Source organism: Erpetoichthys calabaricus, chromosome 6 (assembly GCF_900747795.2).
Source record: "Erpetoichthys calabaricus chromosome 6, fErpCal1.3, whole genome shotgun sequence".
NCBI classification, from domain to species: domain Eukaryota; kingdom Metazoa; phylum Chordata; class Cladistia; order Polypteriformes; family Polypteridae; genus Erpetoichthys; species Erpetoichthys calabaricus.
The window spans coordinates 3274748-3293622 of NC_041399.2; the positions used below are offsets into that span (position 1 = coordinate 3274748).

At 43.2% G+C, this 18875-nt stretch overlaps 1 protein-coding gene across 2 annotated transcripts in view; it reads left to right on the forward strand.

Moving 5' to 3' along the window:
• The first annotated feature begins 274 nt into the window (after positions 1-274).
• rsu1 (Ras suppressor protein 1) overlaps positions 275-18875 on the forward strand; it is a 346780-nt gene continuing 328179 nt past the window's right edge. The window contains exons 1-2 of one of the 2 annotated variants that reach the window (XM_028803367.2): positions 275-293; positions 596-707. In XM_028803367.2, the coding sequence (XP_028659200.1) occupies positions 599-707 (109 nt within the window). In that variant the 5' untranslated portion in view covers positions 275-293; positions 596-598. The other variant, XM_028803366.2, reaches the window with a different exon arrangement.

Sequence of the window (18875 nt, forward strand, 5' to 3'; positions counted from 1 at the left end):
GCGCCATCGGTCCGTCCTGCTCCTGGTCCCGCATCTTCACTCACGTTGTCCTCGTTGCGTGCTGCGCCACTCGGCGCCTCCACTTCCACTACAGGCGCCCGCCGTTCAGCCTCCCGCGCCAGCTGGGCCGCCCGTTGCCCCGGTAACACGCTCGGCCACGCCCTCGTCTCCGACACCAGCACACACGTGCGAGTGATTGGCTCGTCCCGAGGTTCTCCCGCCCGGCTCGCTTGCTTTCCCGAGGCGCCAGGGCCTGCGCGGCCGTCGAGTGAGGAAGTCTCCTTTTACGGAATGTGAGCATTTTCACTGCCTTCGGCGCTCATTTCCTGTTGGGCGTGCTCCGCTTTACGAGGAAGGGCGACTTTTTTTGCTCGTTTTCTTTCCGTATTCATTCTTCGATAACGCTAATCGGCATTTTCACGCAGCCCGGAATTTAGACGTAAAGGTCTGTTGCATCCTTTTTGCTTGTCTCGTTCTGTGCAGGTCGGAGGAGAGTTCGCTTGTCAGCCAACTTTGTAGTCCCGAGTACAAGTTGCTCAGGCTTGTGTGTGTATGACCCGTAAAGCGAAACTTGTATGTTTATTTCTCTTTACAGAAAATGTCCAAATCTTTGAAGAAAATCGTTGAGGAGACTCGGGAGAAGAGCCTCACCGAGGTGGACATGTCCGACAGGGGCATCTCTAACATGCTGGACGTGCCTGGGCTTTGTAAGTGAAACTCCGCCCTCCTTCTCCACCCCCGTTTATCGGGAGTCGCAGACGCATCACAAATACGAGGCTTTACGTTCTTGTAGCGTGCGGGTCTCTGCTGTCATAACGGTTAGGTGCACTAGGAATGATTGGGGGGCACGTCTGTTGATTTAATTTGGATGGTGAAACACCTGATCGTACCTGCGGTAGTGGGATGAACTCAAGTTTTTGTTTTTTTTTAGTAATCGTGTCAGCCAGGCCATATAGCGCCTTTCGCATAAACTAATAAGTACACTGTTCAGATTAGTACGCAGGCCATATGAATGGAAGTAAAACTGCAGGAGGTTTTCTGTTCTGTCAGAATTAATACAAGTCAGACAGTCTCAATATTCAGGTGTGTTCGGCAACTGAGTTAACTGATAGAGAAGTTGGGGCACTTCACATATTTGATGTGCTTCATCCAAGAATCACTTGTTACATTTCTGTTTACTAAACAGTGAGCCATATTCAAAAACTAATAACGATAGAAGAATACAACTCCATGTGTTAGCAGACTTCAATCCACACTTTGTAGCAGCACTTTACAATGGGGATCAAAATGTCGCACGTTGAGGCTTATGGTGGCTCAGTGCTCTCACACAGAGCAGACTGCAATTCAGGTAAATGTGAAAAGGGCGTCAACCGATGTGTGTTAATGGTGGAGGGTCTGTCACTGACTGTTATTTTTAGTACAACTGAACAACATTTTTGAAAGTCTACCCAATGGAGTCATATCAATAATTAGCAAAGTATCCATTAATATAAAATGACTTTTACTAGCAATAACAACATTTATTTCTATAGCATATTTTCATACAAATTATGTAGCTCAAAGTGCTTAACAAGATGAAGGATTAAAAATATAAAAATAAGATAAGGCAATGGGCGGCACGGTGGCGCAGTGGTAGCGCTGCTGCCTCGCAGTTAGGAGACCCGGGTTCGCTTCCCGCGTCCACCCTGCGTGGAGTTTGCATGTTCTCCCCGTGTCTGCGTGGTTAGGTGGATTGGCAATTCTAAATTGGCCCCAGTGTGTGCTTGGTGTGTGGGTGTGTTTGTGTGTGTCCTGCGGTGGGTTGGCACCCTGCCCAGGATTGTTTCCTGCCTTGTGCCCTGTGTTGGCTGGGATTGGCTCCAGCAGACCCCCGTGACCCTGTGTTTGGATTCAGCGGGTTAGAAAATGGATGGATGGATGGAAGATAAGGCAATACTTATCTAAAGTAAGGTCCGATGGCTGGGAGAACAGAATAAAATCAGTATCAATATTAACCAATTGAAGGAGCAAAGGAACTGAAATAAGTTTCCAGTCTAGCTGTTAATATTTTTTAAAACCCAGTAATTCGCAAAAATTATAAAAAATGTGAACTTTGAAAGGATCTGATTTATTGGATAATGCGGTGGGTTGGCACCCTGCCCAGGATTGGTTCCTGCCTTGTGCCCTGTGTTGGCTGGGATTGGCTCCAGCAGACCCCCGTGACCCTGTGTTCGGATTCAGCGGGTTGGAAAATGAATGAATGAATGGGAATACAAATGGTTTACGATGGGCAAGAAGATGAGCGGCTTGTTGCGATTATTTGTGTATATCTGGGACTCGGAGATCAGGGGATTATGCCACTCTCTGAAGCCCCAACCTGATGCCATTGTCCATTTTTTGAACCAACTGTATGTTTATATCAGAGTAACTGCCCCTTCCAAGTTATTAATTAGTTCAGATGCAGTTTATTTGGTTGATAATGTCGTTTTTTTACAATAAAAGTCTGCAGATAATATTGTTTCATCAGTTCGGTCTTGTATGTGCATACATAATTGTTTTGCTGTTCTAGAGAAGTGATACGTGTTATTTTACTACTCTATTAGTTAACAGTGTGAGTTGTGTGTGCTCGTGTTTAACTCGCGTGCATTCAGCACCCATGCAGCTGTCGGATGAGTAAAGGAGGAAAATATACAAAGTATACAAGTTTAAGCAACCGCTCTCACGGTAAAGTTTTTACAGTAACCTAATTACTAGTTGAAATCACGTAGGATGTTTCTCTGTTTAAAGACTCACAAGTTTGCAAATTCGGCAATGCTTTCCAATGGGAGATTTTGAAGTTTTAAAGCTTCGTACAGTGTGATCAGTTTGAGATATCTGATGGGAAGTTTAACTGACTTGACAAATTTCTTTGAAGTGTGCCACATCTCAGCAACATTGGGCCATGTTGAACCAAGTTGCTTCATATGGACAGACAGAGAGAATGAAGACATGGGCTTTCTCAATAATGCTTTCTGTATTATATGCAGTCACGCCTCAAAATTGGCATGGAATGGTCTTTATAGTACTTCCATGCAAATTAAACTTTTGTGATACTGCAGGAAGATTTTATAATATAACTGATTGTGCTATGCAATTTATAGATGGAAAAAGATGATCTGCTGTGGCAACCGGTAATGGGAACAGCCAAAAGAAGAGGTGCTATACAATTTATAATCTAGTACATACATTAATTATATAAAGAAATGAATGAGTAAAATGAACAGGAAATTGAATCAAGCAAACAGCTTAAATAATATTAATTTAATCCTAAACACATTGCATCAAGTCAAATGGCTGTATTGTTATGCCATCCGTATGCAGTATTGCAGCATACAGTGGCACGAAGTAACAGACACTGTACTATAAATATATAAACAGTAAATGGGTAATAATGGGTAAGTAAATAGACAGTAATAAATAATAACTGATAATAAAAAAACAACTGTAGTAAGAAGAGTACCAAATATACTGCATATAAATAAGCTTCTAGGAGCAGATTTGAGGGTAGGGGGACAGCACAGAATGAAGTCAACAAGTTACATCCAGCTTGACAGATTGTTGTGGAATGACTTAATACCTTAATATGTCAGTGTCTACCTTTACAGATCTAAGTTTGTGTGCTTTTGTGTGTGTTCATTTCTTTCAGTTTATTATCAAGCTTATGATCTGAAAGTTCAAGCAACCTGTCCACTGTCCTCACGTAATATTTTATGTGGCTGTGTGCCTCCATGTCCACCTGTATGTATGTTTAAGCAAATTATGCGTCTCAAAACTACTTGTTCGAAATCTTTGGAAATCGTCAGGCCTGGTACCATGACTAAGTAGAGCAAACTGCAAAACTCACAGTTAAAATAAACCATTCTATTGCAGCTACCCTTAGACGTCGGTCAAACTGTTTTTGAAAAATACAGAGGACCAGACTAGATCAGAAACAGTAGGCTTGGAGCCTGTGAGAATGACGCAACTTGTTTAAACAAGATACGTCATTTTTTCAGAAGTTATTATTCTCTGCATTCAGGTTGAATATTTAAGAAGCCACACATTCCACATTTTTGTTTCTTTGCGGAGATTTAGTTATCACAGAGTTGTATACAAAAAAAAGCCTAATATTTTGACTAAAACTGTCATTTTAAGACATGAAAGTCATGTTTGATTTTCCACAAGCACACACCATCCATCCATCCATCCATTGTCTCCCGCTTATCCGAGGTCGGGTCGCGGGGGCAGCAGCTTGAGCAGAGATGCCCAGACTTCCCTCTCCCCGGCCACTTCTTCTAGCTCTTCCGGGAGAATCCCAAGGCGTTCCCAGGCCAGTCGAGAGACATAGTCCCTCCAGCGTGTCCTGGGTCTTCCCCGGGGCCTCCTCCCGGTTGGACGTGCCTGGAACACCTCACCAGGGAGGCGTCCAGGAGGCATCCTGATCAGATGCCCGAGCCACCTCATCTGACTCCTCTCGATGCGGAGGAGCAGCGGCTCTACTCTGAGCCCCTCCCGGATGACTGAGCTTCTCACCCTATCTTTAAGGGAAAGCCCAGACACCCTGCGGAGGAAACTCATTTCAGCCGCTTGTATTCGCGATCTCGTTCTTTCGGTCACTACCCATAGTTCATGACCATAGGTGAGGGTAGGAACATAGATCGACTGGTAAATCGACTCCTTTTTCACCACGACATTACTGCGGATGCCGCACCGATCCGCCTGTCGATCTCACGCTCCATTCTTCCCTCACTCGTGAACAAGATCCCGCCAACTCACACTGCACCCGACCTCCTTGGCCCCTCCCATAGGTGGTGAGCCCATGGGAAGGGGGACCCACGTTGCCTCTTCGGGCTGTGCCCGGCCGAGCCCCATGGGTGCAGGCCCGGCCACCAGGCGCTCGCCATCGAGCCCCACCTCCAAGCCTGGCTCCAGAGTGGGGCCCCGTTTTCAAGTTTTCATTCATCATAGAAGGTTTGAACCGCTCTTTGTCTCATCCCTCACCTAGGACCAGTTTGCCTTGGGTGGCCCTACCAGGGGCATAAAGCCCCGGACAACAGAGCTCCTAGGATCATTGGGACACGCAATCCCCTCCACCACGATAAGGTGGCGGTTAAAGGAGGGGACAAGCACACACAACATGCTTAAATCAGCTTTTTTGATGTTTAAAACATTGTAGAATCAGAATCTGTACATATTTTGATAGTGAATATTTGACCTGGGTGGCACAGTGGTGCAGTGGGTAGCGCTGCTGCCTCGCAGTTAGGAGACCCAGGTTCGCTTCCCGGGTCCTCCCTGCGTGGAGTTTGCATGTTCTCCCCGTGTCTGCGTGGGTTTCCTCCCACAGTCCAAAGACATGCAGGTTAGGTGCATTGGCGATTCTAAATTGTCCCTAGTGTGTACTTGATGTGTGGGTGTGTGTGTGTGCGCGCCCTGTGGTGGGCTGGCGCCCTGCCCGGGGTTTGTTTCCTGCCTTGTGCCCTGTGTTGGCTGGGATTGGCTCCAGCAGACCTTGTAGTTAGGATTTAGCAGGTTGGATAATGGATGGATGGATGGATATTTGACCTCATCACCAAATTTATTTTTAGGTGGAGGTTAAAGGTAAAGTGAATGAGTTAGACTACATAGCAGAGACATCTTTACATTGCAGTTAGCTAAGCAGAAAATTCTTCCATCTGCATCTACAGTGGAGAGAAGCCTTTCTCTAATTAAGCCGTGTTCTGAAGAAGGTACAAAGCTGAGCAATTACTGTTTTTGGATGTTTGGATTAGCTCAGTTTCTTGGCAACTCGATCCGCCATTTGTCGTCTAAAACTTCCAGAATTAATCTGTGGAAGGATTTAGTAAAGTGTCCAGAGTTTATTGCAGGAGTGCTGGCTCGTTTCAATTCCATTGTTATCCATGGGTGATAGTGGATTTCCATAACATCTTATTCTCAGGCCGACTTAATCCATTTAAGTTTAATAGGGGCTGAATTCCATTCCCAGCCACAGAACAAGATTGAAAACAGGACAGGGTGCCAGTCCATTGTAGGGCTCTGTCACCTACACAAATGCGTTCACACTCATACAGGGCACATATACGGCATTTTCACACTCTTGGTCCATTTGTATTGTGCCAAATCAGAACATAATTAGTTTTCTTTGTGTCAGTCTCCAGTTAGTTCTGGTGTGTTTCATACAGTAAACCATCAGGCGTACCGTAAGTAACAATACACACTCTATGGATGTGGCATAAACTTCTTTGATTGGGCAGAAATGTATTGAGAATTCAAGCAAAATGAACTCTTATTGGCTAACTAAAAAGATTACAATATGCAAGCTAGTAACCTCTCTTTTGAGAAACAAGTAAATTCTGTAGTCAAGAGTTGCTTTTTCCAACTTCGTCTATTAGGGAAGATAAAGCTTTTTTTATCTTCTAGGGATCTGGAGAAATCTACTCATGCTTTTATATTTTCTCGCCTCGATTACTGCAACTCGCTATATTCTGGGATTAACAAATCTCTGATACACAGGTTACAGTTGGTCCAAAATGCTGCCGCTCGCTTTCTGCTTGGGGCAAGAAAGTATGACACTCTTTCTCCTATTTTAGCTTCTTTACACTGGCTGCCTGTCAGTTTTCGAATTGATTTTAAAATCTTGCTGCTAGTTTTTAAATCTTTACATGGGCTTGCTCCTGCCTGTTTATCTGAACTGTGTGTTTTACACCAGCCATCTAGTGTGCTTCGATCTTTTGGTCAGTTGTCTCTTGTTGTCCCTCGTACCAAGGGGGACAGACAGGGCTTTGGCAGCTGCTACTCCTCGCCTGTGGAACTCTTTACCTCATTACATAAAGGAGTCGTCTACAATTGAACTGTTCAAAACAAGATTAAAGACTCATTTCTATTCACTTGCATTCCGTGACCTTCAGTAATACTGATGGTCTCCTCTTTGTGATTATATAACATTACTTCTATTTATTATGTATCTTATTTTATGTTCATATATTTTATTTTTTTATGTTTTTTATGTTAATTGTTTTGTTTTTCTTTTATTCTATTATTGTAAAGCACTTCGGCCACAGCATTACTATGTTGTTTTAAATGTGCCATATAAATAAATTGACATTGACAAGCTTTTGAAGCAGCTTGGGCCCCTTCTTCTGGCAAAATATAAATATTAAAATGGTCAATAATGGAGAATCCACTGCATCCACTAAACAGTATCTTCTACAGACAGAGGAGCAGCTTCAGCGACAGACTCTTGTCAATGTCCTGCTCCACTGAGAGACTGAGGAGATCGTTCCTGGTATGGTATGCAAAATATATATATATAAAATATCCATGTCTCTGGTGACTCTTCCTACGAAGTCAGTAGACAGATTGGGAGAGCATTGGGGGGTCATGAGGTGACAGGAAAGGGGTGTGTGGCGTTCCTGATAGCTATGCAAAAGGATGAAGTTCCAAGTCTTTAGAGACCTGGGGCTTCCTGTTGTGCTATATGGTTGCGAGAGATGGATGCTATCCATTGACCTGAGATGAAGACTGGACTCCTTTGGTACTGTGTCTCTCTGGAAAATCCTAGTTTACCACTGGTTTGACTTTGTATTGCTCATGGAGTCCCGAATGAGGAACATGACCTGCATTGTGAGGGACCGTCAGTTACGGCACAACTGCCATGTGGTGCGATTCCCTGAGGGTGATCTGGCTCGTAGGATCCTCATTGTCGGGGACCTGAGTGGTTGGACCAAGCCAAGGGGTTATCCATGTAACACCTGGCTGCAGCAGATAGATCATTTCCGGAGGGTAGGACTGGACTGCGTGTTTGCCTGGGGGGTTGCCAACCGGGACCCCGAGTTGTTTCGTCGTGTGGTGGGTGAGGCAACGTGCTGTACCAGTGCATGCTCCCCAACGTGACTTCACTTGACTTGGATGCAAAAGTTTGGGCACCTTTGCTAAAACTGTCTGTTAATGTGAATAGTTAAGTGAGCTGAAGATGAACTGATGGCCAAAAAGCATAACGTTAATGATGACGCATTTCCTTTCAGCATTTTGTGCAAGATTAGCGTATTGTTTTTGTTTTGTACAATTATACAATGAAAAAGGAAAGGAGCACAATGCAAAAGTTTGGTCACCCCAATATATCTGAGGTCTCAGATAACTTTTCCCAAGGTGGTCACAGACCTTAATTAGCCATTTAGGACTATGGCTTGTTTAGTCATCATTAGGAAACTGCAGGTGATGCAGATGTCAAAGCTGTTTGAATTCTCAGACTCCTCAGACATCATCCCAACAATCAACAGCCACCAGCAGCACTAATAAAAGATTTGAGGCTCACAAAGCAGGACGCGGCTACAAGACAGCAAAGCGTTTTGAGGTCGCTGTTTCCTCAGTTTATAATGTTACTAAGAAATGGCAGTTAACATGTAATGGAGGAGGTCAAGTTTAGATCTGGAAGACCAAGAATTTTTCTGAAAGAGCTGCTCATTGGATTACTAGAAATGCAAATAAAAACTCCCATCTGACTGCAAAAGACCTTCAGGAAGTTTTATCACATTCTGGAGTGGTGGTCCAGTGTCCCACTGTACAGCTACACCTGAACAAATCCGACCTTCACGGTAGAGTTAGTAGAAGAAAACCTTTCCTGTGTCCGATCCACAAAATTCAGTGCATGATGTTTGCAATTGAACATCTAAAGAAACCTTCTGCCTTTTGGAAACAAGTCCTATGGACTGATGGAGTTAAAATAGAACTTTTTGGCCACAATGTACAAAGGTATGTTTGGAGGAAAAAGGGTGTGAAATTCTAGGAAAAGTATGGATGTAGATCAATCAGTCGTTGGGCTTGGGTTGCAGCCAGTGGCACAGGGAACATCTCATTGGTAGAGGGAAGGATGGATTCAAATAAATACCAGCAAAGTCTGGAAGCAAACATCACCATCTGTAAAAAAAAGTTGATAATAATCTGAAAATGATCTCCAAATCTACAATAGAATACCTCAAGAGGTGCAAGCTGATGGTTTTGCAATGACCGTCACAGTCCCTCGAGCTAAACATTGTTGGAAATCCGTGGATAGAGCTCAAAAGAGAGAGCAGTGCATGCAAGATGGCCCAAGAAACTCAAAGAATGAAAGGCTTTTGCAAGGATGAATGGGTGAAAATACCACGAGTAAGAACTGAAAGACTCTTAGCTGGCTACAAAAAGCTGTGATACCTGCCAAAGGGGTCTTAACTAAGTACTGACCATGTCAGGGGCTCAAACTTTTGCTTCAGGCTGTTTTCATTTTGGCATTTTGTACCTGTGAATAATGGAAATAAAAATGTAATCTTTCTTAACATATTAAAAGAAATGTGTTCTCTTTAACTTTATGCCATTTGATGATCAGTTCACCTTCTGCTCACTTAACTGTTCACTGTTAACAGACATTTTAAGCAAGGGTTGCCCAAACTTCTGCATGTCACTGTATGTAAAAAGGATTTCATTTTGCCACCGCTCTGAAGTGCATTTTGTAAGGAGGGTAAAGTACTCAATTGTCTATTTGTCCCATGGGGAAAATAAAGAAATTAAGAGCTATGTATTAGTGATGTGGACAAAATTAAAGGTTCATTTTTAAAAAAAAATTAATATCTGTTTATTGCTTTGATGTTTTATATTAGATTTATTTAATAATCAACAAATTCAGAATAAAAGATTAGCGTGTTAACATTTATATTTGCATGTTGATTAGCACAAGCAATTAAGAATTCCCATGTACTCTGTACCAAATGGCAATAATGACCCCATACAACTCTATTTGCAACAAGTGATTTATACAAGAACTCCTGGAGGCCTCAACCACCTGTTGCACTTACATTTCACACATAAATCTTATGCCTACTAGCTGTTCTGGCTAACCAAGATGGGTTGATATCTTTAACGTAGACCTCAGCGTTAATGTTTGCTGTTATTTGCCTTTTGGTGTGGATTTGTAAAAGCAGTGCATCACAAACATTAACACTATCTATTAGAATGTCAACTGCAATGCATTTTATTACTCAAAATGTTTGTGATGCGCCATCTGTTGGAGTGACTAAAATATAGCAAACATACACACAAACACCTATGCTTTTATTAAGGACGAGCCGACGCCCACCGTAGCATACGGCGGTGTAATAACAACCCCAAAAAGATGATGATGTAGAATTTCTCTAAGTAATTCCTGCAGTTTAATCCAAAAGACTCGTACTACAATATCAGGACTGTGCTCCGGTCTTTGGGTATCCGACAGTGCATGTAGAATTTCCGGCCAAGCAGGATTACATATGAAAGTGATAAATAAATCAGGCTTTCCTAATTTATTTACTATGGCCATGGCATCCTAATAGTTTTGTTGCATGTTTCTTGGATTTCCTGGAAATGTGGACGGTAATGTGATCATTTTTCCTACACGTACGTTGTTATTTTCAGCCTTTGCTTGCAGTGCGTCTGATAGTCCTTTGTATTGTTCCACGCGTAGATCTTGTTGATGTAATCTGAGATAGCTGAGACGCCGCCCTCTGTTTTGACATACACATCTACGACGTACTGTTGGAATAGTTTGCCACTGGAGTGCAAAATACTAAATGTATTCCTCATTGCTAATCTGTACGCTTAAAATTGGCATTGAGTAAGCCTTATTCGGTTGGCGGTTCTTTTATCGGGAACATGATGTAAATCTTTGTGCCAGCCAATTTCTCCATAAGGGAATAAAAGTGGGTAAACCATAGGATCGCAATTCATATTGAGTGTGGAAATCTGTTTACAGGAGTTGCCTATGGGATAGATGCAAATGTCCCCTTTGGCAGGCGGTTCACCATCTTCTCCAACGAAAATCGCTGCAACATCGGTGTGACATGTTGGGGCATTGTATCATCGTAATTGTCATTGTATCCTACCTAGGGTTTTCCTTGAAAACCATTCGTACAGATGCTGTTGGATTGGACTGAGCGATTTCATGCATGTGTTTGTATGATTTAGCGAAGGGGTTGATGGTTCTGAGCATGGAATCCACCTGGAAAAGTAAATTTTCGCTGCATGCAGAGTTTGCTTTATTTTGTAAGCGTACTTCAGTAGCTTGCACTGTGCCAAAAACATACAACTGTCCATATCCTGGAGAGGTAGAAGTGTTAGCGTATAGTGGAGAGATTTGGTGATAAATTTGCCCGTGTATTTTAAAACAGTATGGTCCGTGCCCAGGAGGTTGAGTTATTTGTGCACCCATGGAAGCAAACGCTAGAGAAGAGTTGTATTCTTGAATGTGTTCACCATAATTTTTATCTTCTGATGTTTGCTGTGTAAGAAGCTGTTGTAAATACACAGGTGGCTCCCGCAAAGGTGGTAAAACTACTTTTCCGTTGTGGCAGCACCTCGAGTACTTGTTGGATGTATTACGCTCAGGAGGCCAGTATAGTGCATGACAGTGTTTGCACTGCTGGTCTGGAGTCCCAATGCAGTGTGGGGAAGGGTTTGGAAGAGACTGAATAGGAATCGAGAAATGCCGTGTGGGTGGGACAGTGGGGTTTTGAAGTGGAAGCAGGATGACCCAGAAGAGAAATATATATGAGATAATTAATTATTCATTTTTTTTGAGCCATACACCATTTAATGCAAGTAAAATTAAGAGTTCTGTGTAAGACCCCATAAAATATGGTATTATAATTTTCTTTAGGATTCAACAATTTTATGTCCTTCAAATAGGGAAAATCTACTGCAAGTGTAAGTGAGAATTTATACTCCTTGTGTGATAGATATCTTGTACAGTGCTTGTTTATAGGATTTTGTATAGTAACCACTTAAGTAAAATCCTTGAACCTTGCTGCTTGCCTAGAGAGTAGTCAAAGGTTCAGCACCTGCATATATTTGTATGTTTTGAGGGACCAGGATGACATCACAGAGCTGTAGCATCCATGTGTGCAACTTTAAGGCAGGCCTAGTGTAAGAATGTTGTGACCATCGCTGGGTCACAAGCACACAATGGGGGGAAAAAAAATGCAGTTTCAACTACTGGGATGCGAAGTCGATGGCAGTGCTATGTAATTCCCTGTCTCTAACTGCACTTAATAACTCATGGTTGTTTCAACCTGCATGGCCCTTTGATTTTTGCATGTGGGTCATCAGTAAACTTAAAAGGGTAAAAATGGATTCCAAAACCACAGTTTGAGAAACACTGCCAGATGTCCATCCTGCATGCATTTTAAAAAACACAAGTACAGTAATCCCTCGCTACTTCGTGGTTCACTTTTCGCGGATTCACGACTTTGCGGGTTTTTAAATACAAGTGATTGCCCGCCTATCGCAGAAGTTATGTTCCAGACCCATCAGCAACAGGAGAAAATCTGCGATATAGAAAGACCATATAAATAAACATTTTTATAGTTTAAGCCTTAAAATACCCATCTCACATGCTTTAAACACATGCAAACTTATAAAACACACTTTGTTAACACATATGATATGTGGATGTCGGGCTAAGGATATGAGTAACATCTCACTATTATAAAACATTTTAACTTCACGCAAGACAAGACAGTGAGACAGGAAAATTGGTGCTGTACAGGCTTTTAAATTATTGACACGCAGAGCGACAAGCAGCACAAAGCCAGCACAAAGTCCACTTCTCCTTAGCGTTCGTTCAGCTCCCCACCCCCTTGACAATGCGAAGTGGCAGGAGCGTACTGCGCTTCCGGGGAGGGGGGGTTTGAGCGAAGGTGCGTTCAGCTCTCACACACCCACACACACACACACACACACTCCTTCTTCCGAACGCGCAGAGCGACAAGCAGGCATTTTGTCAGAAGCAGCACAAAGTCCATTTCTGCTCAGCGTGAGTTCAGCTGCCCCCTTCACAAAGCGAGTGCAGACACATTGACGTCTGATCGCTGCGTGCAGTGTGCAGTGTTGGTCTGAGGTGTTTAAGAATGTAGAAAGTGTTTAAGAGCATAGGAAGTGTTTATAAGAGCGTGGGAAAGGTTAACAAGAGAGTGAGAAAGGTTTATAAGAGTGTGGGAAGGGTTTATAAAGCCTTAAAATATGTATAAATAATAAAATAAATATAGGTCGGTACTTCGCGGATTTTCACCTATCGCGGGGGGCTCTGGAACGTAACCCCCGCGATAGGTGAGGGATTACTGTACTGCCCCCAGATATATATAACACTGATCCTTGGGGGGCAGTGCAGCATCACATGGCTAATTATGCATGCAAATTATGGTGTTCAGGTGCTCATAAAGTAAAATCTTCATAAATTTATGAAACACATTGGAAATTGGTTGAGTAGCATAAACACAAGAAAAGCACTTTTGCTGAAGGGCAAGCCAAAAATGAGTCCTCAGTCTGATCGACATGCTCAACAAAGCCAAAAAATACCTTGAGAAATAAGCAACAGGGTTGAGCTGCTGTGAACCTCCATAGCTCCTCAAGTACAGCGGAAGCTGTCAAATTTGATTGACAGTTTTCCCGCACTTAGACACGCCCACAGTGCCTTTGGCCTGCAGCAACCCTTTCCAAGCTCCACACGATTGACGATTGTCACATAAACCAAGTGACATGAACGTGCAATTCTAATTGGCTGTTCAGCAGAACTCTAGAATCATGATTTTTGGGCCAAGTACAGGAGAAATGTGCATATTTTGCTGCTTTCTTGTGAAAAATGACTTAGTTGTAATTATTTTTGCACCACAATAAGGTTTTTATAGCATTAGTTCAATAGGAAATTGAGCAGGACCAGAAAAAAAAATGTTGAAACTGGGTTCATTCTAAGGGAATTTGACCAGTGTTTGTTGTTTTTAATAGGAGAATTGAGTGTTAATTTTTTTCTAATCTAAAACCTGTATTAAATGATGGATCAAAAACATATTTCACTTTAATACAGTAATCCAAAACATCATGCATTCATAAAGTTCGTAAAACTGCAATAGCTGCCCAGATTTCTTGGTGAATTTCTGGAATTTTTGCAGTTCACATGGAAAACTCCCATCATTTCACCTGTAAACTCCGTCCAACAGTGTGACTCTGCGGCCCACTCCTGTCGCCATACCTAGCAGTGTCATTGTGGCTGGATGTTCATTATAGCCTTTTCTGGCTTACCCTGAACAAGCCATGTGGCTCCATTATGAGGACCCTCTACCTGCAAGCTGAAGGATTCACGTCCGACGCAGTGCCATTTGGGTGACAGGAGTCAGTATTGCCCAAGGCATAATTCAAATTGAAACTATGCCAACATATCCTGCTCACCACCTGTCAGCACTGTGCTTGATGGTTATGTCAAATTAAAGGCAGATGAATGCAGTTCTCACTAATGTGTTTGAAATCTGATCTTCATAAGTACAGTATGTTAATCCTTATTTATATGTGCATACATTTATGTCTTATTTCCTCGTAAAGTCAATGAAGTATTTATCAAAAGAAAATAATGAGCAGCCAGTAGGAATACGTGAAGGTCTGCTCTAAACGCTGCATATACACCTGGAGCAAAATTGTAAGCTGTGCCTAATGACAGTGAAGGAATAGCAGCACCGAAGTGTGTTTTAGCACATGAAAATGAATTCCGTTTCCAATGGAGACCATTGCTCCACTTTGCTTTTACATTTCCTTATTATTTTATTGTAGTTTAGTTCTTCGTGGGGATGTCACAGCCCTCCACATACACTGCTACCATTATTAAACTTCCGATGACTTTAAATATTTCAAGTTTTGTGCACTGGAATTAGTTAAATTTAAAGCAGTGGAAATGCTGAACCCTGCAGTCCAAGTGTGGATTTTCGGTGGTACTTGGGAAGATAAATTTGTAAATCATTTGCTTTTCCATTCCGCTTTATTTTTCTATAATGCTGTTCTCTGAAGCTGACCTACAGAATATGCACAGAATACTAAAATAGAAAACTGTGGAAGATAAGATTGCTTTCAGACTATTTCTAAACCCAGAAATATTGATAAATAAGCCAGGGGATTAAATATATTAACAAAACAATGTAATAGTGAGATTTAAACACAGAGATAACAAAAAGTACTAAAGAAGCAGACAAAAAGGCAAGACTCAGGACTGTTCAACAGTAAATGGGTCTTGATCCCGTGTGTAATGTTCTTGGTGCATTTAGAGCACTTTACCCTCCAAAAGTACCTCAATTCTGCTTCCACCTTCCATACGTCTTATAGACCAATGGCCACTCTCTCTACTTCTTGCCAGCTGAGTGTCTGTCCTTTCACTCTTTCCGACTCCAGTCATCGGACCCATTCAGTCCAGGGCTCGGGTGCTAGAAGGGAATGTGGACAAGGCTAGCACCATGTACCAATTTTTAAATAGACTTTCCCTCCTTCCACCAGCACCTCCTCCACCATCTTGTTTTGTGTCCAGCCCTTCTTTATTTTTACCATCCCATCTTTACTACATCAACAACTTCAACCTGTGTGGCCAGTGATGAGTTTAAAGCTGTTGACCAAGTGGTGAGCCAACTAAGGAGGCCACACACAGGAAAATCTGTATAACCAGACGGAGTTAGTCCTGGAGTTCTTAAGGCCTGCGCTGACCAACTTTGTGGTGTCCTCTGTCACCAGTTCAGTCTGTCACTAAAGCCTCAAAAAGTGCCACTGCTGTGGAAAACATCCTGTATTGTAAGACAGGCACGTCTTCACCAAATGACTACAGACCGATGGCCCTTACATCCTACGTCATGAGGACCTTTGAGACGCTAGTCCTGGACAATATGAGTCCTCATGTGAAAGACCACCTGGACCCACTGCAGTTTCCTTATCAGACAAAGATTGGAGTGGAAGATGTAATTATTGATCTCCTCCACAAGGCATATTCCCACCTGGGCAAAGCTGGAAGCACTGCGAACATTTTGTTGTTTGATTTCTCCAGTAACTTCAGTACCATCTAGCATGTCCCTGTTGTTATGTTAAATTTTGCATACAAGTTGATTAAATATTTTTATTTTATTTATTTATTTGTAACTTAGGGAAAGCAAATGTAATATTAGTGTTACATTAGTGAGAAGCAGTCGTGTCAACCCCCAGGACTAAGTCAGGAAAGTGAATTTTACGACAGAGTTGGAGGAAGTGCCTCAAACAAGTTTGGCAAATGTTTCTCTGAAGTCTCTCAACCCCCCTAGGAAAGCCAGGCTGCCTGACTGCCAAGCTTTACCTTAACATATGGTTTGGGGGGCAGGTGTGAAGATAATCTATCCCCACATTTGTCTGAAGTATGGCTGTTTGGAACTGGCTTATATCAGAAGCCTTTAAGTACCATGACGTCCTATTGGCTCGAGGGGTTGGAGAGAAAACCTATAAATTTGCTCATTCCCTCACTCTCTCTCTCTCTCTCTCTCTCTCTCTCTCTCTCTCTCTCTCTCTCTCTCTCTCTCTCTCTCTCTCTCTCTCTCTCTCACCAAACTGATGGAATGACCATCTCATACCATGAACTGAAAAGGACAATAAAATGAAGAACACAGTTCGGCAGCCATATTGAGACAGGCATGCGACTTGTTTTGAAGAAAGCTGACCACAAAATGAGGCCTTAGCTTGAGACATTTTTAAGTAACTAACAAGTCTATGTGTAGCCTGAAACTACACATCACTATTTTATCAGGATGTATGGTTGCCAATTATCAATAATATATTACTTAAACTGTAACTTAACTCCTGCTTGCCTTTTCCATCCATCCATCCATCCATCCATCCATCCATCCATCCATCCATCCATCCATCCATCCTCTTCCGCTTATCCGAGGTCGGGTCACGGGGTCAGCAGCTTGAGCAGAGATGCCCAGACTTCCCTCTCCCCGGCCACTTCTTCTAGCTCTTCCAGGAGAATCCCAAGGTGTTCCCAGGCCAGCCGAAAAACATAGTCCCTCCAGCGTGTCCTGGGTCTTCCCCTGGGCCTCCTCCCGGTTAGACGTGCCTGGAACACCTCACCAGGGAGGCGTCCAGCAGGCATCCTGATCAGATGCCCAAGCCACCTCATCTGACTCCTCTCGATGCGGAGGAGCAGCGGCTCTACTCTGAGCCCCTCCCGGATGACTGAGCTTCTCACCCTATCTTTAAGGGAAAGCCCAGACACCCTGCAGAGGAAACTCATTTCAGCCGCTTGTATTCGTGATCTCGTTCTTTCGGTCACTACCCATAGCTCATGACCATAGGTGAGGGTAGGAACATAGATCGACTGGTAAACTGAGAGCTTCGCCTTGCGGCTCAGCTCCTTTTTCACCACGACAGACCGATGCAGAGCCCACATTACTGCAGATGCCGCACCGATCCGCCTGTCGATCTCACGCTCCATTCTTCCCTCACTCGTGAACAAGACCCCGAGATACTTGAACTACTCCACTTGGGGCAGGATCTCGCTACCAACCCTGAGAGGGCACTCCACCCTTTTCCGGCTGAGGACTATGGTCTCGGATTTGGAGGTGCTGATTCCCATCCCAGCCGCTTCACACTCGGCTGCGAACCGATCCAGAGAGAACTGAAGATCACGGTCTGATGAAGCAAACAGGACAACATCATCTGCAAAAAGCAGTGACCCAATCCTAAGTCCACCAAACCGGACCCTCTCAATGTCCTGGCTGCGCCTAGAAATTCTGTCCATAAAAGTTATCAACAGAATCGGTGACAAAGGGCAGCCCTGGCAGAGTCCAACTCTCACTGGAAACGGGTTTGACTTACTGCTGGCAATGTGGACCAAGCTCTGGCACCAATCGTACAGCCCTTATCAGGGGGTCTGGTACCCCATACTCTTGGAGTACCCCCCACAGGATTCCCCGAGGGACACTGTCGAACGCCTTTTCCAAGTCCACAAAACACATGTAGACTGGTTGGGGAAACTCCCATGCACCCTCCAGGACCCTGCTAAGGGTGTAGAGGTGGTCCACTGTTCCGCGACCAGGACGAAAACCACACTGTTCCTCCTGAATCCGAGGCTCGACTATCCGACGGACTCTCCTCTCCAGGACCCCGAATAGACTTTTCCAGGGAGGCTGAGGAGTGTGATCCCTCTGTAGTTGGAACACACCCTCTGATCCCCTGCTTGTCTTTTACTATACCTAATTGCCTGAGGTGATAGATGTAGAAGGGAAGGTGGGGAGAAGTTATATGGTACAGTACCTTTATAAACAGTGGTAAGTCTAGGAAATCTGAGGCATTCCGACAAAGGCTACATATTTATAATACAAAAGGGGAAAGTAGAGTAAAATATTACTCTACCATGACAAAACAATTAAAATGTGTTATCGTAGTATTTCTCTTTACTTACCCTTTACCTGTTTTCTCAAGGGTAAGTGTGCTCGTCAAGTTCGTTATCGGGTTGGTCTACTGTTGCACTTTAAAATGAACACACACATACATAGCTATACCAATAGAAGCAGACCCTAACTACAACAGTGCTCCATGAATGACACACACATGCTGATTAACCCTTAGCACTTTAAACCACACAAGTGCCTTAGGAATAACACAGCCTGTCACTCTCACAGCACTTCAAGAGACTTACTTATTATCGGCACGAACAACATACCATGTTTTAATGATATCTCAGACCTAAATATTACTTTTGGTCTCCAAGAATACATTTAAACATACAAAGGCTGAGCATCCTTGACTATAGGCCATTTATCACTCAAGAATACCTTACTATACGTACTGTTCCCTACTATTGAGTGGAGCTCTCACTTGCAGCCTTAATAAACCTTGCAGCACAGAGATAACGGCAAACCTCCGGCTGCACCAGGTGCTCAAAGAAACCTAACTTATTACTTCAGTCACTCCATAGACATTAAGACAAAGCATAGAAAGTTAAAAGCAGTGTGGTATTTATTACAGGAATAATAATAATACCACTGGAACAGAGAATAATAGAAAATAAGACTGATAGAAAAGTCTAGATGTACTGTATATAT